The 24,548-nt window shown below is 44.8% G+C and overlaps 1 protein-coding gene across 4 annotated transcripts in view; it reads left to right on the forward strand.

Annotated features, from left to right (window-relative positions):
* The window catches only part of AASDHPPT (aminoadipate-semialdehyde dehydrogenase-phosphopantetheinyl transferase), a 37,339-nt gene extending 18,723 nt beyond the window's left edge, over positions 1–18,616 (forward strand). For 3 of the 4 annotated variants that reach the window (XM_066620842.1, XM_066620841.1, XM_066620840.1), the window contains 4 exons: positions 2,957–3,078; positions 7,644–7,805; positions 13,900–13,977; positions 16,298–18,616. In XM_066620842.1, the coding sequence (XP_066476939.1) occupies positions 2,957–3,078; positions 7,644–7,805; positions 13,900–13,977; positions 16,298–16,456 (521 nt within the window). In that variant the 3' untranslated portion in view covers positions 16,457–18,616. The other variant, XM_066620843.1, reaches the window with a different exon arrangement.
* The last annotated feature ends 5,932 nt before the right edge of the window (positions 18,617–24,548 follow it).

Genomic DNA, 24,548 nt, shown 5'->3' on the forward strand with positions numbered 1-24,548 from the left:
GGGGAGCCCTGCAGACGCTCACGCAGGGCTTCCCACACCCTCGGGAGGTTGTAGGAGGCTCTGGTAAGTTCAGCCAAGCCCCTGCAGCCTCCTGAGGGACATGATCTTGGGGATTGCCTCGCTGCCTCCGCCCCTTATGGGCGGAGTTTGAAAACCACTGTCTAAAGGAATAAACTTATTTCCAGCCTTGTGTACAAAATTTATCTTCCAGTGTCAAATAAAAGGTGACCACTTATCTACTCAATTTCATATACAGTGGGACCTGCATATCTGTGGATTTGAAACCTGTGGATTTCATCACCTGTGGGCTCTGAACCCACAGATGGACCCACTGAAGACCTTGCAGATGCAATGGGAACCATATTCCAAACATGCCTGGCAGGCTTTCTTTGGCCTGCAGGGCCACATGCTACTCTCACAACCTCTGAGGCCTCAGAATGCTGCCTGGAGGAGTTTAAAGACAACGTCTGGCTTTCAGCTCCGGGTGGCATTTTGAAGCCCACAGAGGTCACGGGCAGCCTGTTCAGGCCTCACAAGGGCTCCAGACGCAACCAGAACCTTGTCTTGTTCAGAGGGTCCACGTGGCCCAAATTTGCAGATTCCAATATCCCTTTCGGTATCTGCAGGAGTTCTGGAAACAGAACCCCCACAGATAACGAGGGCTGCCCTGTATACAATAACCAAGATCTGTTACTAAACTTATCAAACTCTTGTTGGGGCAAATTCAATTGTCATTTTAAGACAGTGTTGATTAAAACTTTTCTGATGGCATGACCAAACCATTTTTGGAGCAACAGACATTTTCATGATAAATAGCAAATATGGGGTGTTATCTTCCATAACATACTTCATGGAAACCACATTCAAGTTGATAGTCACTGTAAGGAGAACTCTAACAATCTGGGTCATGTAGTTATGAACCATTGGACACCTGTAACACATTTGATAAATAGCCATGTGTGGGACAAAGCATTTAAAGAATACAGTATATGGTTCAATCTTGCCGGGCTTGCATACTAGCAAAAAGGAAGCTGCTACTGAGAATCTCATATTTCTAAACTGAGAGAGGTTATCTTTGTGGAGATGGAGAACTGGTTCCATTGGGACTCAGTTGTGGGACGTGGAAGATTCCTTTCTCATAACCATCTCAGTGCTAACTGGATAAGAGGCACTTTTTCAAGTGGGTGCTCCTCTTTGATTTAGCAGAGGGAGAGTAACTGGCCCTCTTCACCCCAGCACTGTCTGTTCTAGTGGCTGTCTGCTGGTATTCTTTTGCATCTTTTTAGATTGTGAGCCCTTTTGGGACAGGGAGCCATTAGTTATTTGATTTTTCTCTGTAAACCGCTTTTGGAACTTTTTGTTGAAAAGCGGTATATAAATACTGTTAATAATAATAACCTCTTAAAAATCTGCTTGCTAGAACTTAGATTTGCTAGCAAAGCATGTACTTTGCACAAAGCTTCTAACATAATATCATGGCTTGGTAGAATATATCAATTAAGGGCTGGGTCTAGTTTTCAGGGAGTTCTTAGATACTTGGCTGAGGGCTCCTTGTTCTGGGAATGGGGAAACACAGAGGCATGGCAGCGAGGAAAGGTGTGGGATGTATAAACTGCCATAGAATTCCCTTTTGCAGTTGACTCATTCACTTTTGGTGTAGGGTCTGAAAAGGTCGGAGATAATGTGCACTTCTAACCTGACTGGACTCCATACCAGGAGAGGGTCAGAATGGCAATGGGGCTCTCAAATGTTGGGTCCCTGGCAGCTGTGCCACCTTGACCTTCTCTGATGGCACCCATAAATCACTTTATTAGTCTGCATTGTTGCCTTCCTTCAGCATATTCTCTGTTTTCCTTCTCTGACTCAACACTTGAGGGTTGAAACCTATAACCTAGGCTTCAGCAGGTGACTGTTATAGGGCTGGTACAGATATAATGTTGGGTCCCTGTTATGGTTAAAAATTTTAGTGAAAGCACATATTCCATGCAGCGCATTCCTGTCTTCCCTCCCTTAAATAATATAGAACAAGACTTGCTAAATCAGAGCAAAGCTGCATCTGGTCCACCATCTGTTTCCTCCATCAGCCTATGAAATACTTCCAGAAACCCACATACAGGACTTGAAGGCTACAGCCCTCTTTGATGTTTGCTCTCCAGCTTACTTCCCATATGAACACATCGGTTCCATGTAGCCACTGTGGCTAATAGCTGTTGGTAGACCTCTTCTCAATGAATGTTAAAGCGTTCTAAGCTAGTAACTATCATTACATCTAGTATTCTACATACATTGGTTATGGGTTTTATGATGATGTACTTGCATCCATCTGTCCTGCATGTGGTTAAGTGTTCATTGGTACCAGTGTTAACCAGGGTATCTTGCAACTTGGCAATTTTGTAGAACTAACCTCATTAAAAGGAATATGATTGAAAGCAACCATTTTTAACCATAAGTAAATAGATCAAGAAGCAGCAAGAAAAAACAATATATGTATAAGCTCACAACTAGGAGATTATTACAGTGGTGGGGGTGGGCACCACCTGCTATGCTCGCTGCTGCCTCTGCCCACCCTCCAGAGCTGTTCTAGTCCCATGCTGCGGCTGCTCAGTGCGCCAAAAGCCTTCTGAGGCCTCTGAAGCGGCTTTAACAGTAGTTCCAGTTTCTACTGGGAAACCAGATGTACTTTTAAAGTAACTCAAGGTCTCAGAAGGCGTTCAGAGTGCCAGAAAAATTTGTGCAAGGCTCCGCAGTGAAGATGACTATCCCAGAAGTACGGCATGTTGCGGGCCTGGCCTTGGGTCGGCACAAGGGCCAGGTCTGCGACTGAAGTATCGGTCTCCTGATCATGTCATTAATGAGCCTGTGTGATCTTCCAATTGAAACAAGGTGGGACAACTAAGTAGTAGCAGCTTCTTTCTTCCTGTATCCCCATAACCGTCTTCTGCATTCGTACTTGTAGGAAGTGGCTCAGTTCCTGACTTCTTTCGCATTATGAAGCGTCAGTTTACAGAGAGAGAGTGGAGAGCAATCGGGTCTGTGAATAACGAATGGCTGCAGTTGGATATGTTTCATAGACACTGGGTAATGAATCATTTTTATCTAACCATGTTTTTCGGTGTTTGTAATCTAATTAACAGAGACCCCGTTCAAGCCTTGAGTGCCTTTTGTTTTGAAGAACATTCCGCTTTACCCGATCATAATCTCTCTTTTAATATTTGCTGTGAAAACCTACATGGAATAATTCTGTATGACTCAAAATCTCTCTTCTAGCATTTCAAAAACTAGGTAGCTCATTAATGTTATCTCAGGGTTTTTTTCCCCTTTTTATCACATTTGCATCCTTTCTTTCCTCCAAGGAACTCAGTGTTGCATATGTGGGTTTCTTCTCATTTTATCCTCAACAATCTTGTTAGGTTGTTAAATAGATAGGTAAGGTTGAGTATTTGTATTTTGTATTGGCAACCTTCAGTCTCGAAAGACTATGGTATCGCGCTCTGAATGGTGGTTCTGGCACAGCGTCTAGTGTGGCTGAAAAGGCCAATCCGGGAGTGACAATCCCTTCCACACCGGGAGCAAGTGCAGTCTGTCCCTGGTCTGTCTCCCTGACTATGGGCCTTCCTTCTTTGCCTCTTAGCCTCAGACTGTTGGCAAAGTGTCTCTTCAAACTGGGAAAGGCCATGCTGCACAGCCTGCCTCCAAGCGGGCCGCTCAGAGGCCAGGGTTTCCCACTTGTTGAGGTCCATCCCTAAGGCCTTCAGATCCCTCTTGCAGATGTCCTTGTATCGCAGCTGTGGTCTGCCTGTAGGGCGCTTTCCTTGCACGAGTTCTCCATAGAGGAGATCCTTTGGGATCCGGCCATCATCCATTCTCACAACATGACCAAGCCAACGCAGGCGTCTCTGTTTCAGCAGTGAATACATGCTAGGGATTCCAGCACGTTCCAGGACTGTGTTGTTTGGAACTTTGTCCTGCCAGGTGATGCCGAGGATGCGTCGGAGGCAGCGCATGTGGAAAGCGCTCAGTTTCCTCTCCTGTTGTGAGTGAAGAGTCCATGACTCGCTGCAGTACAGAAGTGTACTCAGGACGCAAGCTCTGTAGACCTGGATCTTGGTATGTTCCGTCAGCTTCTTGTTGGACCAGACTCTCTTTGTGAGTCTGGAAAACGTGGTAGCTGCTTTACCGATGCGCTTGTTTAGCTCGGTATCGAGAGAATGAGTGTCGGAGATCGTTGAGCCAAGGTACACAAAGTCATGGACAACCTCCAGTTCATGCTCAGAGATTGTAATGCAGGGAGGTGAGTCCACATCCTGAACCATGACCTGTGTTTTCTTCAGGCTGATTGTCAGTCCAAAATCTTGGCAGGCCTTGCTAAAACGATCCATGAGCTGCTAAGGTTGAGTACAAGTGACTCATTCCAAGTCACACAATGAGCTGAGAAGGCATGTGAATCCAGGTCTTCCAGTCCAACACCATATTGAGCTCTCCAATTGTTCCACCAGTTGCAATTTTGCTTGATTCCTGACTTCTAAGGCTGAAAATGCTTCCATTCATAAAACTCTAGGCCAGTGGTTCTCACACTTTTAGCACTGGGGCTCACTTTTTAGAATGAGAATCTGTCAGGATCCACCAGAAGTAATGTCATGACCGGGAGTGACATCATCAAGCAGCAAAATTTTTGACAATCCCAAGTTGCAATCCGACCCACACTTACCCAGGAGTTAGTCCCTTTTACTATCATTGTTAAAAGAATATACATAGTAGCTTGTTAAAAGTACAGGTCTGTAACATTTCCCCAAATGCAGATACATACCATGGTAGCAGCAAATGTAATATATTAAAAATAAAATATTAAATGAATGGGGACCCACCTGAAATTGGCTCGTGACACACCTAGTGGGTCCTGACCCACAGTTTGAGAAACATTGCTCTAGGCATAAACAGTGCATCTTCTATATACTGCTGCTTTGTCCATCATGATGGAAAAGTGTCTGTGTTAGATAACTATGACTAATCGTCATCACTTTGATGTGTTGCACTTGCATTGACAACTTTTAGAAACGATTGTGGTTAGGCAAATATTCTAGATGAGAACAAGTGAATACTGATTTGCATGGCTTGTGTAATTTTGTGCATTGTCTTATAAACTTTTTTTTTTTTGCCAGGGTGGGAGGGAAGTGCAGAATAGATGCCCAAAGTATTATAGAAGCATTATGGCAGTAGAGAATCTGGGACAAAAATCAGGGCAAAGATAAGAGAGCACCATCATTGTGCTAAACTGTGTAAGACCCTTAGGGAAATGACCAGTTTTTTCTTTATTTGGTGTAAAGCACCAAATTCATTGATTGCGCTGTAATAATAATAGTAACTTGAATTGTTAAGCACTTTGTATGCTATAGAAATGACAGCTTGACTGTCTGCATTATTTCTGCCTTCCCTGTTCACCCTTTGTAAAACTTCAGCAAGCTAATCAATCTCTCAGGTGTGCAGTCGGTTTGGGCCTTAAAATTTTACAATCAACTACAGCTGACAGGGCAAAGAGATAGGCCTAGGCCAAAGTGGCCTACCTTGTAGGGAGGAAGAACCAAGAAAGGCTTCCCCAAGCTTACCCTTATAGATGAATCTTTTTTCTCTCTTGGGAAGAGACATCTCTAGTCAGTGGAATCAAATTAAAAGAGCTGTATTGATTACAACATGTTAAAGTGCTAAAATGCTGAACCCTTGCGCATGTGCACTCATGGTCCCTCATCTTGGGGCTTGTCAGGCCCATTCAAGCCAATCTGGGAGAGGACAAAATATGCAGAAGAGCTCCCTTCTTCCTCTGGCTTCCATCCTGTATCCCCTTGGGTGAAGGCACAGAGTGGTTCTGGTCTTCCCAAGGGCCAAACTTTGTCTTCCAGGCTCTTCTTCTTCACCTTTTCTGATTCTCTGGACTTGGAGTCGTCTTTAGCTTTTCCAGTCCCTGGTGTGAGGTTTTTGAGTGGTTTGAATGTTCTCTCCTTCAGGTGGAACGCAGTGATGCCTTCTTATCAAAGGGCACATTTGGTGAGGGGAGCTCTGATCTTCTTGTATGGTACGTCCTTGGTGTGCAGATAGCAGTTCTGTGAGAACTCTCTTCTTTTGATGTCTGTTACCGCTACTGGGCTCTATTTTTGCTAAGGTTGTTCAGGGAGGTAATAAAGTTGGTATTCTTCATGTCTTTATGTCTCAGCTTCTTCTTGCTATCTGGCCTTGACCACTCACAACCTCCATACATTCCTGCCTAATTACTATCTCTGCAAAATTTTGCAAATACTGCATCTTTAACAGGGAAAGCTTAAGGAACAGCCATTTGAAATCTTCCCAATATGGTGACTGTCCCTGAAACAGCTTTAGTTGATTATTTGGTGGCAGCCAATTTTAAGAACTGAAATAGAGTTAAAGGCACTCATGTGTTTTGGTTTAAGTTATTTATTAAGCTTTTTGCTTCTGATGTGATATGATAATAGAGAATAAAACCAAAAATATTTGTGCAGAAAGTTATAGCTGTTCTTTATTATAACATCGTAAGTTATACGTGATCTTGCGCTTCCCTTTGTATTTGAAAGTACCTACTGAGGTTTTGGTAAGTTAATTTGATTTATTGTCTCAATCAAAGCACTACTTAGGCCCACAGAATGGTCTGACGGAGCATTACCTGATTCTCTTTTTGAAGGAAGCAGGTCTGGCTCCTACACAGGGTGCAGTCCTAACCCCTTATATCAGTGCTTTTCAGTACTGGCATAGTGGTACCAATGGGACATGTGCTGTATCCTGCAGTTGGGTGTCACTCAGAGGCCTCCTCAAACTAAGGGAATGTTCGTTCCCTTACCTCGAAGCTTCATTGCCCTTATGTCAGTCTTGAAAGCACTGACATAAGGGGTTAGGATTGCACCCACAGTGGCTGAAGACTGCCTAAGAGAACCATATATAAGCTACTCTGAATTCCTTGAAGAAAGAGTGGAATGGTAATATAATAAGGAAATAATCAATTAAATGGCATTTAAATGATCAGCTAACATTTGAAGAATCGGTCAACCGCCCTAGGTATGTTGTGATAAATCCTTAATTCCATGAACATGCCTGCAATTCAAGAATCTGTAAAGAGCCTTTGGCTTTTTCCTGGGTCACTCTAATTTCACAATGTAACCATGGAAATTCATTATACATACGGGCTAGAGAGAGAAAAAAAAAAACTTGGGTTCTGGTTTAATCAAAGCCATATAGTCACAGAAGAATTTTAAATATATATGGGTAGAGCAGTCTCCCTCATGATTTCTGCTCAGAGGCAACAAAGTTTTAGAAGGATGCCTTCCTATAGTGCTTCTGATGTTGTTTATGGTCAAACTAAATCTGACACACCTTTGTCCAGTTTTGTTTGATTCTTAGAAATTCCGTGAAAAGGTATAACCTTTTCTCCCCCCCACCAGCAGTGCACTGTACCTTGTCAATTATAAAAAAAAAACCCGATGGTGTGCCCTGGAAATTTTAGTACCTTGTCAGTGTGCCATGAGATGAAAAAGGTTGAAAATCACTTGTTTAATGTCACATCTAGTTTGATCACCAGTCTAATCTAAATTGCAAAAAGTATTGCATGTCAGATAAGCCCTTGTGTTTAAATATTATTCTAGGCATTGAAAGAAAGCTTTATAAAAGCCATTGGAGTTGGAATAGGTTTCGATCTTCAAAGGATTGAGTTTAATGTCTCACCAGTGCAGCTTGAAGTGGGGAAAACGTATAACGAGACAATTATGTTTTTGGATGGCGAAGAAGAAAAGGAGTGGACTTTTGAGGTGAGACTTGACCCAACAGATGGTTACCTAAATTAATAATATATACCATCTTGGTATATATTACAGTATAATATGTGGGTGTAGTAGTAGTAGTAGTAACTTTATTGTCATTGTGCTACAGCACAATGAAATTTATGCACCTTTGAGATACAAGCATAAATAAATATATACTACAATTCCAACAATCACACTCTGCCGACTCACCCACACATTCTATACAACATGCATCATAATATAAAAACAGTATAACAGACCATAATTCCCAGGAGCATGGTAACAACTATATCACCTTATTCAACGTAATTATGGCTGTGGAATAAAAACTGTTCAGGAATCTGAACAGTGTGGTACTGCTCTAATAGTTCTGTGTCGTCTACCCGAAGGCAACAGTTCAAAGAACTTATGAGCCGGATGGAAGGGGTCTCTCAGAATACTATGTGACTTCTGGAGACAGCAAGATGTATAGATGTCCTCCAGAGTTGGTAGATGAAGGTTGATGATGTGCTGCACGATCTTAATAATTCTCTGCAGAGCTTTTTTGAATATGTATATGCTTGAACTTCATACCCTGTGGGTTATTAGTTCTGCCCTCCCTCCTGAACTTGTGCAGTATCTTAAGCAAGCTGAGAACAAAGTTTCTCTACGTGAAAGAATGCATTTTTGCCTGAATTCTAATCTTATCCCATGTCTTTTGGAATGATTATGCTATTGTTTGTTCAAGAATGAACTCCACTAAGGAATTTAATAGCATTTCCAAGGAAGAACAAGCCATATGATATGCTGGAAATGCTGTAGCGACCTTGAAATGCACTCAGTTGAGGCGTATGAAAAGCTTTTAATGCCCGTGGGGTAGGTGACCTCATGTCACATTCAGGAGTAGCTAATGTAAGGATTCTCAATTAGCTTTTTTGCAGTGTGGAAATCATGTTAATGTACATCACTGAGAAATAACAGCTTTCAGTTTATGAAACACAGTTCTTTCTTTGATAGGAAAAAATAAAAATGTATTTGGAAACTCAATTTTCCAAATTTTATCAATTTTATCTTAAGCAATAGGCCGTGGCATCATTAGGGTTTTCATCGCCCGGTGCAGGAGGCCAGCATGTCACCCCTATGATGGGCCTCCTCCCATGCAGAGGGTGGGTAATGCCCTGGGCAGTGGGCGTGGTGATGTATCATCGCCCTGCCCCTGCTGATTTTTTGGCTATAACTTTTGTTGGAATAGGGATATTTCAGCGTGGCATGTTTCATTGGCGAGTAGTGTTGTCACACCCCTGTGCGCATCACCCAGTGCACCCTGCATCCCTATAGCAACACCACTGGTAATAGGCAAGACAAGTAGATTTTCTAGATGTCCTTCAGGAATGACAAAGCTGTTATCTGTTGTTCTGTTTTAACAAACAGCCCCACAATCTGCTGCTATTGTACAGTTAGCTTTGTGCAAGGCCATTGTACGTAACAGTGACTGAGAACTTGCCTTGTCTTGCATTACCTTTCCACTTAACAAAGGTATTCAAGGTGACTTATGCAAATTTTAGAAGAACAGTCTTAAGTCAGTCACAAAGAATAATTAACAGCTAATGCAGGTAATTTAAAATAGCAATATTAAAAGAGCCAGGATGAGATAGTTATTCGGGAGTTGCACATAGATCTGGAGAATCCAGGTTCAAATCCCCACTCAGCGATGAACCTTCCTGGGTGATCTTGGGTCAGTCACTCTTTTTCAGCCTGACCTACCTCAGAGGGTAGTTGGGAGGACAAATGGCAGGGAGGAATTATGTACACCACCCTAAGCTCCTTGGAGGAAGGGTGCTACAAAAAATGTGAAAAATAACTAAAATATAACAAGGAATGGTAGAAAAATTGTAATATACATTCTCAAGCCAACTAACCAGTCAGGCAACATAAAAGCACTCATGAAATACGTCAGCCACTACCACTAAGCTCTTAGAAGGGTATTTCAGCATGTACTAGTTGAACACAGGTGGCAGTTACTTTATAATAATAATAATAATAATAATAATAATAATAAAACTTTATTTTTATCCCGCCCTTCTCCCTAACGGGACCCAGGGCGGCTAACAACATATTAAAAAACAATAGAATTTAAAAAACATTAATACAAACAGATAAAAACATTTAAAAACACACTACAGGGCCATAAAAACAGTAGTCAGATTAAAAGAGTAAAAGAGCAGATCACCGAGGAATCAAGCCTGTAAAACTAAAAGATGTATAAAAAGTTAAGAAGGCCAGAAATCAGAAGGCTTGTTTAAACAACAGTGTTTTCAGGCCTCGCCGAAAGCTCTCAAGAGAGGGAGCCATTCTCAAGTCAAGGGGAAGGGAGTTCCATAATGTTGGTGCCACTACCGAGAAGGCCCTATTTCTTGCAGCCACCCCCCGGACCTCCTTGGGTGGCGGCACTTGCAAAAAGGCCTTCTCTGATGACCTGAGATGGCGAGCCGGATTGTACGGGAGTAGGTGGTCTCTAAGATATCCTGGCCCAGAGCAGTATAGGGCTTTAAAGGTCAAAACCAGCACCTTGAATTGGGCCCGGAAACGAATGGGCAGCCAATGCAGCCCCCGGAGAAGCGGGCTGACAGAGTCAAACCGCCTGGCTCTGGTGACCACACGGGCCGCCGCATTCTGTACTAATTGTAGTTTCCGAACCGTCTTCAGGGGCAGCCCCACATAGAGCGCGTTACAGTAATCTAACCTCGATGTCACCGTGGCATGGATCACCGTGGCCAGGTCTGCACGATCCAAGTACGGTCGCAGCTGGCGCACCAGCCGAAGCTGAGCAAAGGCCCCCCTAGCCACAGCCGCCACCTGGGAATCCAGGAGCAGCTGTGAATCCAGGAGGACCCCCAAGCTGCGAACCTGCTCCTTCAGAGGGAGTGCAACCCCATTCAGAGCAAGTCGATAATCCAGCACCTGCATCGAGGATTTCCGAACCAGGAGAGCCTCTGTCTTATCCGGATTTAATTTCAACTTGTTAGCCCCCATCCAGATCCTCACTGCTTCCAGACAGCGCTCCAGGCCCTCAACCGCCACCTTGGAGTCTGGAGGAAAGGAGAGATAGAGCTGGGTGTCATCAGCATATTGATGACACCTCACTCCAAACCCCCGGATGACCTCTCCCAGCGGTTTCATGTAGATATTAAATAGCATGGGGGACAGAATTGAACCCTGCGGCACCCCGCACCTCAAGGGCAAGGGTGTCGAACAGGCATCCCCCAGCACCACCATCTGGGACCGACCCTCCAAGTAGGAGCGGAACCACCGCAAAACAGTGCCTCCAACTCCCAACTCGGCCAATCGGCCCAGAAGGATACCGTGGTCGATGGTATCGAAAGCCGCCGAGAGGTCCAGCAGGACCAACAGGGACGCACTCCCCCTGTCCAGTCCCCGGCGTAGGTCATCCACCAAGGCGACCAAGGCAGTTTCCGTCCCAAAGCCCGGTCTGAAACCAGATTGAAAAGGATCCAGATAATCCGCTTCATCCAAGACCCTCAGGAGTTGGGCCACCACCACCCGCTCAATTACCTTGCCCAGAAACGGGATGTTGGAGACTGGCCGATAGTTATTCAACACAGTGGAATCCAGGGAGGGCTTCTTCAGGAGGGGGCGAACCACTGCCCGCTTCAAGGCGAGCGGCAATGTCCCCTCCATCAAAGAAGAGTTGACCACCCTCCCCGTCCACTCAGCCAGTCCCCCCCGGGCCGCTCTAATCAGCCAAGCTGGGCAAGGGTCAAGCAGGCAGGCAGACGGCCTCACACTCCAAAGGAGTCTGTCCACATCCTCAGGCTGCACAAGCTGAAAAGAATCCCACAATACTGGACAAGCAGTTGCCAAGGGGACATCAACAGACATTGTCAATGTGGCATCCAAGTCGCGACGAATACGATCGATTTTATCTGCAAAGTGTTGGGCAAGCACGTCACAGCGGCTGACCGTGTATTCCTCCTGGACTACCGAAGGGGCCTGATGAAGGAGGCCCCGCACCACACGGAACAGCTCTGCCGGACGGCTATCAGCAGACGCAATGGTAGCAGAGAAGAACGATCTCTTCGCTGCTACCACCGCCACGGAGTAGGCTCTATAATGAGCTCTACTCCGTGTCCGATGGGATTCATCATGAGTTTTCTGCCACCGTCGCTCTAGACGCCTGCCCTGCCGCTTCATCGTTCGCAGCTCCTCAGTAAACCAAGGAGCCACTCCGAGTCTGCGGCGTGGCAGAGGTCGCTCCGGAGCAATCTCATCCATAGCCCTGGACATTTCCCCATTCCAGAGGTCGACCAGGGACACAGATGAGGCGCCAGTCTTGGCAGTGGGAAAATCCCCCAGGGCCCTCAGGAAGCCTTCAGGATCCATTAGCCTCCGGGGGCGGACCATAGAAAACTGTCCCCCGCCTCTGCGGAGGTAGGAAGTCGCAACAAGCCTAAACCCTACCAGGAAATGATCTGTCCATGACAACGGAGTGATGTTGATCTCCTCTACCTCCAGATCATTGCCCCCATGCCCAGCTGTAAACACCAGGTCCAACACGTGTCCTGCTGTATGTGTCGGGGCCCAGATCTTCTGGGACAGGCCCATGGTTGTCATGGCAGCCATGAAATCCTGAGCTGCACCTGCCACAGGGGCCTCGGCATGAACATTGAAGTCCCCCAGCACTAACAGGCGGGGGGCCTTCAATGCCACCCCCGAGATCACCCCAGTCAGCTCAGGCAGGGAGACTGTTGGGCAGCAGGGCGGGCGGTACACCAACAGAATCCCAATCCTGTCCGGCCCTCTCAACACAACATGCAAGCACTCGAACCCAGGAGACTGCTGGACAGGGCACCTGGTGAGGGAGATGGACTCACGATAGACCATTGCAACTCCCCCTCCCCGTCCCTGCAATCTTGGCTGCTGCAACACCTGGAAACCTGGCGGACACAGTTCAGAGAGACTAACGCCTCCCTCCCCGTCCAATCAGGTCTCTGTAATGCATACCAGGTCGGCTTTCTCATCCAGGATCACATCCCGGATGATACAGGTCTTGTTATTCACCGACCTGGCATTCAAAAGCAGCAGCTTCAGATCCAGGGACTCACCGCCAGGACCACCAAGTACCCGAGAATTGAGGGAAGGACCAGAAGGGGAGATAATCTGCCTACGATGAACTCTCCTTCTCCTGTAATGGCCTGTCCGACCCCCACCACCATATCTCCCCTGGCCCGTCACACTCTTGATAGTGGCACCCTTCCCTTCCCCTAAGCTCCCTCCCGAGTGAACAGACATGTGGCGAGGCCCACCTTCTGAGACTGGCCTGCAGGCAGATCCTCGGCTATTAAAATAACTATTGCTCCACTCTCCCCAGCCTCAAACAAAAGGGGAGAATCTCCGACGACTGTTGATTGGACCCTGTGGTCAGACCATTGGTCCATCTAGGTCAGTGTCATCTACGCCAACCAGTAGTGGCTATTGTATTGGAAGATTCCACTCCCCCCCCCCAAGAGATAGGGTGTGGTGTCAGCAGTGGCCCCTTGTGCAGACAGTATAGGGTTAAAACCTTGGCTTGCAACGACCACAGCTGCAGTCTAGTAGGGATAATGAGGACCTTGAGGATAAAGGTGAGAGAATAGCTAGAGGGTGTGGGAAAGTTGAAGAGTGGTAAGGACAGAGGACTGGCTAACAGACTAACTGAATGGAGACTTTTTGAGGCTAGTATGTGACTGCCCCACCCAGGAGCCGCTGAGAGCTAAGGTTGGAAAAGCTGCTCACTGGAGCAGGGAGGAAGAAGGACCTCTGCAGTTCAAACAGGCAAGCCACCCTGATGGTGAGATCCGGTGGTACTTTCTACAGAACTAGGGCCATTGTTGGGGAAGGAAGGGAGGCTAATTAGTCTACAGTGGACATAAGCCCTCTAGAGGACAGTTTTGATGGGACAGCTATCTATGTCTCAGGGGAAAGCTTCTCCCAGTCCTGATACCTGAGAGTATCTAGAGAAGTAAAATAATGTTTTCTTAATGTTTGATATTGCAGCATACTGAGCGTCAGAAACATTGGAAGACCCTACCATTTTAATTTAATGTACCTATTTGTCAACTAGGAAACTCGGTTAGATGACTCCCATCATGTTGCAGTTGCTCTGGGAAAATCAGGAGGGTTTGGAGAGAAGTGCACTGAGGTAAGATGTTCCAGGAGAGAGAGAGAGAGAGAGTGTGTGTGTGTTTAATTTCAAAGCATTCAAAATATCAGTTTTGTGCAGTTCTCAAACAGAAGCTTTTGGTGATTCCATGACTTTTGACCTTTCCTATGGTATTCCTACATTAGACAAACATGCCCTTACCTTGAGGAGGCCTCCTTGACTGCTTCCCCATGCAGGATGAGGTGCATGCCACATTGGCACAGCTATGTCTGTTCCAGGAAGTAGGTTAGGATTGTGCCCTTATTTGCATTTAAAAAGATGTGGCCCGCTTGCTTGCACTTTACAATTAAACTAGATTTAAAAAAAGGAAAAGGAACTTAAGACAGTAATGCATACAATCTTCAGAAACAAACTGCTCTGCAAACAAGTGGTTACTCAAATGAGAACACTTTTCATTTCTTATTACTGGCAGAGTCAGGCTGAGGTTAATTTTAAATGATTAAAGGTGGGAGCCACCACAGAGAAGGCCTACTTTCCCAAAAGCTTTCTCTATTGAAAGGATGTGACCCTGAATGAAGTCTGCATCAACTGGTCATACAGCACAATCCTGTACCTGTTTTCCTTGGATAGCTTGAGCATCTTGCGCAGACTGTGGGACATTGAAAGCCAGGAAATTAATGCAGCTGCTAATAAGACTTGTTCCCCCCTTCAGTTGCAGTTACCATTGGTCCTTGGTTGTTGTCCCAGATATCTGTATGTGCTAAATGATCCACAGATCTGTCAAGCTTTTACACTTGCTCGATATAATGTGTTTCCATCTTGTGAGCTAGAGGCTAGATTTTGTCAGCATTCTCAGATTTCAACGAAATGTTCATGTAATCTGGGGGCTGTTGAATCCTTAGCTCATATAGTACTGCACTGCCCTTATTATGTGGATAGAAGCATGTTTCCAAATCTACTTTCAGATGGCCCTTTAGGGGCACGGGATGATGAAACCCTACGTCTGCTTCTAACTTCTACTGACGTGCTGGTTATAAACCAACTGGTTAAGTTTTTGCATGATATACTAACTAGACGCAGAACTATATTCCCCATCCACCCTAACAATTCTATTTCTTAGGCAGAAAGTCTGTTTACATTTTGCTTTGTCTGTATATCTGTTTTTTGTCTGATTGCCAATCCCTAATAAAGGTTTATGAAATTGAAATTGTTTTCCGTGGAAGTTAATCCCATTGCAATAAATTGGGCTTACTCCTTAGAAAGTATGTGTAGCATTGCAGCTCAGGTTCTGGACAGATTTCTATAAGGAAAGCTGTTTTTTTCCCGGATTTTTGTGTTCTGAATGACCTGCTCTTATTTCCAGAGCAGCACTATGGGTTGGCAATCCACCATTCTTCTGCTGTTGGTTGTTTTTTTTTAAAGTCCTTGCCTTTTTCAGTTCACAGCACCTATGCACTCTGCCACAGTTTGAGTTGTTATAGTATTTCTCCTTACAGATTACCAGTATTCACCAACACATATGCCCATTGATTACATTGCCCTGCGAAAAGGAATCTTGATAGGATTACACAATATCAAGTTTATTTTTTGCACTATGATTTAATTAATTTGCATATGTTTGGATACATCTTGATTACCTGCAAGAAGAAAGATTCAAACTGAATAGTATGGCGGTCTGCATGTGCCAATTTCAAGCCCTATTCTAGAAATTCTCCAAGTTAAACTGAAAGTCAGGTACAGAAGAATGTGGGGCAGAACACACCTGTAGACCAATAACACAGGCCTGCAAAATTGAGGGTCTGAACAGTTTTTCCCGAACTTTTTGGTGGTTTGATATGAATTTGGGGTACTGATTCCAAAAATGGCATCTGTTTTGCCCTATCACGTCTAGTTTTGGAGATATAGTATAGCCTCATTAGTGAATGGTTCAAGCAGCTTCCTCGTGAGGAAATCATGGTGTAGGCTTCCTCATGAGGAAGCTGCTCGAACCATTCACTAAAGAGGCTATGCCATGTCTCCAAAACTAGATGTGATAGGATAGTATTGCAGTCTGCATGTAGAGCAAAACGGATGCTATTTTTTGAATCGGCACCCCAAATATGCCCAGGAATTGGTGTAATGTTTAAGGAAGTAAAATGTGTGTTGGCCTGTGTAATTGGACCTTAGACATCAGTTCAAATGTTAGCTTACTACAATAGCTGATCTTAGAAATGTCTGTTTCTTTGCCTCCTCTTATCTGTAAAATGGATCTTTTTTTTAAATGGTTCCAACAGGAAAAAACAATCCTAACCTTTTTCTTTGGTCATGGAAATACTGATCATACTGTTTGCATGAATCTTATCATTTTGTTTTGTCTTAGGCTATTACTACAGGCATGACCCAGCCTGCATTTACTCTACTGACTTTTGGTGATTTAGTTGCGTCTGCTGTTCCTCTGACCCCTGAGGATCCGACCTGCTGGGATAGCTTTTCTTCCAGGCAAGAATCACCTACACGACAGAGTTCTAATTCAAGATAGAAGAAGACTATGTATACAAGAAAAGAACTGGAATAGACTCAGAAGCTACATACTCTACCAACCATTAACTTTAACTTGTTCAGGGGTTGGAGGAGTGCATACCTGGACAAATGGTTGAAATCATCTTTTAGATCCACTTCCCTGAAAATTATTTTTTAAGAAATTGGATGTTCAAATGTCTGATATGGGTGAAGTCTAGGATGTGTTGCAGTTGCACAGATGTGAAATGTATGATTCAGAAGCCCCTGCTGTTTTAAGATACTAATTGCAACACAACCTACTCTGACAATTTTTGATCTAATCTGTTCTAAGTTTATAGAAACACTGACCTTTTGCAAACTTGTCCCACAAACTTGTTCAAACGAGTAAGTAAGAATCCAGAAGTGTTTTGTGAATATGATTTCCACCGACTCCTCGGTTACCAGATGTTATCTGGGGCATGTGTAATAATGGACACAGTGAGGTCCAAACACATGTGCAGGTGACTCATGATGCAACCCCAGGAACTTTGCATTTAACAATTACAAAGGTTGGTATGAAAGTAATGCCTCCTATTTTTTCATATCAAATCTGGTGCTGCATAATGTAAGTTTGGGTGGTCACCATACAGTGTGGCAATGCAGTATGTCATGTGAGTGCAGCACACAAGAAGTTCAAAATGGTGGGATGTTTCAGATACTCTTGTAAAACAAAGGGCCGTGATAGAATTCCTCACTGCTGAAGAAATAGACCAGTTGAGATCCATACACTCCTCCAGAATGTGTGTGGCGGCAATACAATTGACATCAGTACAGTCAGACATTGGGTGAGATGCTTCAAGAGTGGAGATACAAACATTGTTGACAAGCCTAGGAGTGACCAACCAGTGATAGCAGAGACAGAAAACAACAAGAGTCAAATTGACACGTTTGTCACATTGCAACATACGAACTGTATAATGCAATAAGCATCAGAAAACTAGCTGTGAGGACCATCTTGAAGGAGCTTAACTACAGATGGGTTTGTGCCCGGTTGGTCCCAAAATGCCAATGGTAAATGCCAATGGTGTCAATTCAGTTACAGCCTTTTTGTTTTATATGTGTATCTGAAACATCCACCATTTTGAACTGCTTGTGCGCCGCACTAGCATATCACATTGCCACTCCATATGGTGAAAGTAAACACATCTAGTGACCACCCAGTCAAACTCACAACATTATGCAGTACCAGATTTGAAATTTTAAAAAAACCAGGAATAGAAATAGAATTACGTTCGTACCAACCCTTGTACATCTTCTAGAGAAGATGGCCATTTCCTATTGTGACACATCTTGGAAAAGCCAAGACTGGGCCTTGATTGCTTTTGAGACTTCTGCTTCCACCATCATAGAGCTTCTGACTGAGTGAAGAGAAGCTGAGGCACTTTTTCTTGTCATCCCAAATGGTTCTTCCTGTTAAGCTAGGAAGTTCCCAGGACTAGTGTACTGCTTTGCAGGTCTGAATAACATGACTGGGTGAGATATAGACTTTGGTGGATTTGTATTGGATGCTTTACTAAGTCTGGCATGGGGACCAAACAATGCCTTTTACAGTGTTCAAAGTTTGCCTTTTACAGAAGGCCCACAGACCTGAGCCTTTTTCAGCATCAACCTGCTCAAGGACAACACAAGTCTGGTCTGGATAATGAGCTCTCTCTGCTTGCATCCAGGGCTACGCATACATGTACATGTGCATGTTGGCCACAAGTACCCCATTGGCAGTCCCCCACCACCATATTTCACATGATGTCTATGGTTCCCCTACTCTCAGAATCTGCTTTGGGGTGTTTGTGTGTTTTAGAGGCAGAAAAGCCATTTCCACAAGTGGAATGTTTCTTTTGGTTCTATGGTGTCAACCAGTTTCCTGGTTCTTCTGTTTCCTTTTGTATAAACTGAACCTCAGAGAGCTGGACGGTTCCCTGGTCCAAGTCTGTCTGCATTGGTGCCTCTGACAAACAACAAATGTAGAAAAAGTCAAGGAAGAAAGCTGAGCAGGTCCCAGTCCAACCCTACTTCTACCACCATCACCCCCAATCTTTATTTAAAAGGTGGTAGAAAAGACTTTTGAACAGGGCACTCATTAAAGCAGCTGTCTTGCTATCATCATCGGAAGACTGCCACTTCCTGGAGTCCATCTGTTGTGTCCTTCCACAAGAAACAATTGAATTGTGGGGGCGGGAGGGTGGAAAGAAGAGACTGTGCTTTGCCATCAGTATGCTTTCCTGTTTCCAGCCTTGCGCAGCAGACAAGGCACTCACAGTCAGCAATGCTAATGCTGTATAAGGGTGTGCTCTCCATTGTCACTCTTATGAGAGGCCCTTGGGAAGTGCTGGAGATTCATAGCAGTGTTCTTAGCAAGGTGACTTGCAGCACAATCTTATGCATGTTTACTCGGAAATAAGTCCCAGTAAATTCTGTGGGGCTCGCTTCCTCAAAAGTGTTTTTAGCATGGCAACTTTAGACATGGCTTTATTTCCCAAGAAAATATTCCCTCCTTGGTCAGTTTCCCCATTAACAGGGTTTTGCTGCTGCAGTTGTGTCTCGCCATCCCTTAAGAAGTCCATCTTTGCACATTGTACACGTTGATCACACTCTTCCTTTAGCGACACAAAGCGCTGAAGCTGTAAATCTCTTGGTGCTCCAGAACCATTAAGCTGGATGATTCAATAACTCTAATTCAAGGCTACACAAAGGTAGAACAGCCCCTGTGAGCATTCCTGTTCTGAAAGTCATTGGCAGTCACTCACTCACTTGCAGCGAAGCAGGTGGGTCCTTGAGGAAGTCCACTATCATTGACAAATGTTGCTAATTGTCATAAGAATTAATGCCACCACATGAATCCCTGCTGGCCCAATGCAAACACTTTCAAGTGTATAAGCATCCTGTTTGAAAGAGATTTTAAATGTTCTGCTTTTAGAAAAAGGGGGGAAATGTTAATAACTTTTTTTTTTTGAACAGCAAGGATGACTTTCACTGGGAAAACATTTATATTTCTGTAGCTTCCTGTCTACATCCTCCTGTCTGTCCTCCTGTCTCCTTCCATATACAGGAAGATATTAAATTCAGAGGCTTCATTTCAAGATTTTTGCAGGCATCAAGGTCTGGCAAGAGATTGCAGCAGGGAAGGAGTTGGGACACAGCTCAGCAAAACTCCCATGGCCCACTCTTGCATACATTCAAGTTGAGCACCAGCTGCATATTTGAAGAGCCTTGTGATTTATTTTTTATGCATTTAAAAAATGTAAACCCTTCCTTATTAGCAGCATAACTTTCAAGGCAGGCTTCTTTATTCCTTAACATAAATAAATAGATCAACCCAGCAGCACAAACAAGCATGCGCTTCACTGTCGCTTTTGCAAGGCACAGATGCTCTGCATACCACCTAATGCACAGGCCATGATCTTGTGCTCCTGCCATTCTTTTCAATGGGGCTCCTATTCAGTTGTGTTTCAATGCACAGAGCCAGTGAGCCAATACAGGTGTACATGATCAACCCATATGAGTTGAAGTAGGTGTGGTCCTTCCCTTCCTGAATTAATGCTTGAATAGAAATACCAGTTGGGAATATGCACCACTTGGGGCCAAATGCCATATTATGTTTGAGCACTGTGTTTTTGGAATTCCCAGTGCAATCTTGTACAAGCTGCTTCAGGGGAATGCAATTTGGAGGCAGTCCAGGTCTTTGTTGAACCGTAGCCCTGATCCAAACTTCCTCCCCCCAAGCATTGATACTAACTGTGGAGGGGAAGAGTTAAATTGGGTTGGCAGGTTTTCTCCTCTGGCAAATCACTTTGAGGGAAAGGAGTGTTGGACTCCTCTTTGCATCACAGCCCCAATCCAAACCATGGCTGCTTTTTATGGTCTTTTTCACATAGCAGCCATGTGGACCCAGAAATTCAGGATTGCGATGGGAAGGAGAGTTAAAGGTCTCTATCTCACACTGTGGTTCCAATCCTGATTCTCCTCATACTCTGCAACTGCTATTTCACAAGCATAGAGGGCCATACCACATGCTTAATATAACATGTAGTCTGGCATGAACTTTTCCTTGCCAGACTATATCCAAACTTTTCTAGGTCATTTTTACAGAGGCAAACCCAGATTTGCACTCAAGTGTAAGTCAACAAGCATTTACTGCATGATGTACTTGTTTTCAAAAGATTTTTTTGCCTTCACACTTAACATTTTTAGATATGTAGGAGGGACCTCTGTATCCACTGATTTGGTATCTATTGAATTGACTTGTCACTGATACCAAGGTCCACCTTTAAATGCCTTGTAACGGAAAAAAAATTTCCTAAGCTCTGTTAAATAATTATAATTTAATTCCATTGGATTTCAATATTCACCCCATCTAGTGTCTGAATGCAGTATAGTGTCTATACCGGGGTGTCAAACTCATTTCATACAGAGGGCCAAAGTTAGCATTTAGGGCTCCAGCTGAGGGCTGGAAGTGAAGTCATTAAGCAGAAAGTGACATCATTAAGCAGCTAATGACCAGAAATCAGACCCCGTTCTCATATAGAAACTCATTAACTGCAAATGACAGAAGAGAAAGTATGCAAATCTTGGTCATATTTCAAGATTTGGGAAAGCCCAATTTTCATGTGGGCTGCCATTTCAGCTGTAACACCTCAGCAGCTGAGAGCCAGAGGGCCGGATAAAAAGCTCCTGAGGGCCGCATCTGGGCCTTATGTTTGACACCCCTGGTCTATACCAATGCATTCAGGGACAATAATAGAGGAGCAAGAAACCTGGAAGTGGGTCTTTAAAGCTATTTTTCACTGATTTGGTATCCACCGATTTTTTTTTTTATCCATGGGGCTCGGGGTTACACAACAGCACGACCTGTACACATAAATGTATAACTAAGACATTTTAACACCTAACTGTAATGTGTGAAATGGCCCTTGCTGTTTCATCTCTACCCTGTTCAAATGCATTACATTTTATGCAAAGGAATACATTTCTCAATTTGGAAAATAAAGTCCCAAAGTGATGACCCATAAAATAAGCTTGTTCTTAGAAACTGAATTGGGGGTGGCTAGGGTTGAACTACGTTTTGCCTCCCAACACTGAATGGTGGTCACGACTGTGAATGTAAACACTAAAGCTTTCATTAGCATTTAGATAAACATTATAAATAGTATTTAGATAACAAAGGTCTTCCAGATTTCTAAATGGCTGCTAACAGCAAAAAGACACATTTCCACTTATCTGAAATTAGCTGTTTATTTGTATGCACCATTAACATGCTGCCAGAAATTCTGGCATTTCAATATTCACACAAGCCATCACTTGGCTTTCAGTGGGACTCAGTCTAAGGAGGCAATTTGTAAATATTGCAACAAACAGGACTGAAGTGGAGGGTTGGGGTGGATTATAGTGAAATCACAATGTGAAGGAATTTCACCTGGCTTGTCTTCTACTCTTGTTATCTCATGGTTGGAGGGGCGGTGCTGCTCTCCCCAGGAACGTCATTTACCCCAGGAATGTCATTTATCCCCAGGAACGTCATGTTAAGAAGAGGCCTGGCAAGGCCTGTGCTGTCCCCAGCAAGCTGTCCTTCCTGCCAAGGACCCCTCCTCCTTATTCTAAGGAACACTTTATATACTTGAGAAAGAGATGCAGGGCCAGATGGGAGGCTTGTAGGCAGCAGGAGTGGTCGAACCCCTTTGGCAATGGGGTGAGGTCTTTTGAAGTATGGAGGTTAAATTCCAACCTCTCTCCCGAGCCAAACTTCACACCCATCACTTGACTTCAGTGGGACTCAGTCAATGGAGGCAAGGGGAAGAGAGGGGACCATGTTTGCTCTGCCCTACTGTTTCTGCATTCTGCCGCTCTACTCTGCTCCAGGATTTACTGGCAGATGTAGCAGGGCAGATCAAACATGGGAGAGATCAGCATGGCATCCTCCCGGAGGAACAGTAAGTTCTGGTCACACTGGGGAGACTGTTTGCAGAGCACAGTGTTATCCAGTTTGGGAACTGCTGAGCTATAGCATAGGAAGAGGGATTTTCCCCAGGGAATCCCTCTAATGGTCTTGGTTCTTGGGCCAGTGACAGCAGAGTAGTGACCCATGGGCTTTCCTCAGATAGTTGTGAGATAATTGTGGGGGGGAGGGGTAACGGGGGAGAGTGAGGGCCAGGAATTAGGCATCCTTACCTGAAAGAGTGTGAAGTTGTGGGAATCCCCACTTCTCTGGATCCTGACAGTGGGCAAGGCTGCCACATGGCTCATACAGCCACACCTACAAACAGCATACAGGTGGACACTCATGATCCGTAAGGGTTCCGTTCCCGACTCCTCGCAGATCCTGAATTCCATGCAAAACCAAATCATGTGGATTTTGGGCTCCACGGAGCTCCAGATGCAACCAGAGCCTCGCTCAAGTGGCCTTCCGACACTTTCGGGGGGCCTCAGAAGAGCCTCTGGAGGCTTCAGGTTGCACCAAATCTGGCTCAACCGAAGCCTGGAGGACCCGCATTGAGCCGAATCCACGAATCCAAAATCCGCGGATAAGTAGGCTCAACCTATGTATAGTAGTTCATGTGGCATTATGAAGCAATATAGGCAGATCTCGGTCACCAGTGCATCACCCTTCAAAAATATTATGAGCTGAGACAAGTGAGCATATTTTTTGTTCTTTGTGATGCCTTTTATTCTGCTGGAATGGCACTACTGGTGACAGTGAGAAATCATCAAGACCCTTGAAGGTATTTCAGCATAGATGTGCAGCACAATCAGATACATGTTTACTGTGCTGGAGGGGACTTACTTGCAGGTGAGTTTACCTAGGATTGCTGCTGTTTCCTATGATTATTGATGCTGCCCAAACTTTTCTGAGTGTAGTGAAACTTTAATTATATGCTGACAAGTCTAGCTTTCTTTCTCTCTCAAAATATCACTGATGGGGTGGCTTCAGTGTACCACTCATTATTACAGAGGGTGCTTTTGGAATGCAAAGGGACACTTGAATGACGCAACCTCCATAAAAGTTTTCCTGAAATATCACACAAGTCCTTCTCCTGTAATTGTGAGCGACGTACGATTCCCTGTGTATAGCTGAAGCTCGGTCTCTTCCACATTACCTTGAAATGAATTTCATTGTCGTACTGTGAAATGAGCTGGCTCTGATAAGCTATGAAAATCAATCTCCTGTAGATTGAAGTTCTGCCATTGGCTTAAGTGAGCAGAGGAGGTTGCTCCAATCCAAGCCTGTGGTTTCCTTGGTTTTAATGAAATTTGTAACTAGATTGTCATCTTCTGGTTGATGAGTTTCGCCTAGGCTAAGAAAATGACTGAAAAAGGGTAACAAGCCCTGAAGACCAATCTCCCAAAAGATAGCCATGGTCTTGCAGCAAAGGCAGCAGAGTCCTATGGTGACAAACACTTTTATTGTGGTATGATCATTTGTGATACAAGAGTCTACTGTGCTGGATGGATGATGGGGCCAGTGAAAGTAATGGAGAGTGTGTTTTACACACACACACCTCAGTGAAAGTCAAGCTGGTTGCACACATGCAGCGCAATCCTAACTTGAAGCTGGAAAGGGCAAGCCAGCGGCTATATCCAGCGCAAGTTTGGGGCCAACTGTGGCTCAGCCAGGGGCAAACTTTTTCACTTACCCTGGGAAGAGCTGCAGCAGCCCCAATGGGTCTACTCTGAACTGAGCCACCTGACTAGGTGGCACAGAACAGAGCAGCAAGGAGCTGTTCTGCGTTGCCTGGGAACAGGGCCTAGGATTTGGCATAACAGCATTCAGCATAATGGCCCACTCCCCACTCACCCACCCTCCCTCCACCCCAAAGCACCTCCCTCCCGCCTCTTCCCGCCCTCCGCCCACTGCTCCCAGACCCCTGCGCTACCAGAGCTCGGCTGATGCAGACTTACCTTTCCTTGCCACTGCGGAGTCTGAATTTGGCCTCCACAGGCCAGTGCACCTCCGTGCACCAGTGCAGCTTACTCCCACAGAGGTGCAAACGTGCTTCATGCCACTTTTACGACCCTCCCAGGCCTGCAAAGTACTTGTGCCAGTCCAATGAGCACTTAAGCTTGCGCGCTGAGTTAACAAA

This window comes from Tiliqua scincoides, chromosome 3, assembly GCF_035046505.1.
Source record: "Tiliqua scincoides isolate rTilSci1 chromosome 3, rTilSci1.hap2, whole genome shotgun sequence".
NCBI classification, from domain to species: Eukaryota; Metazoa; Chordata; class Lepidosauria; order Squamata; family Scincidae; genus Tiliqua; species Tiliqua scincoides.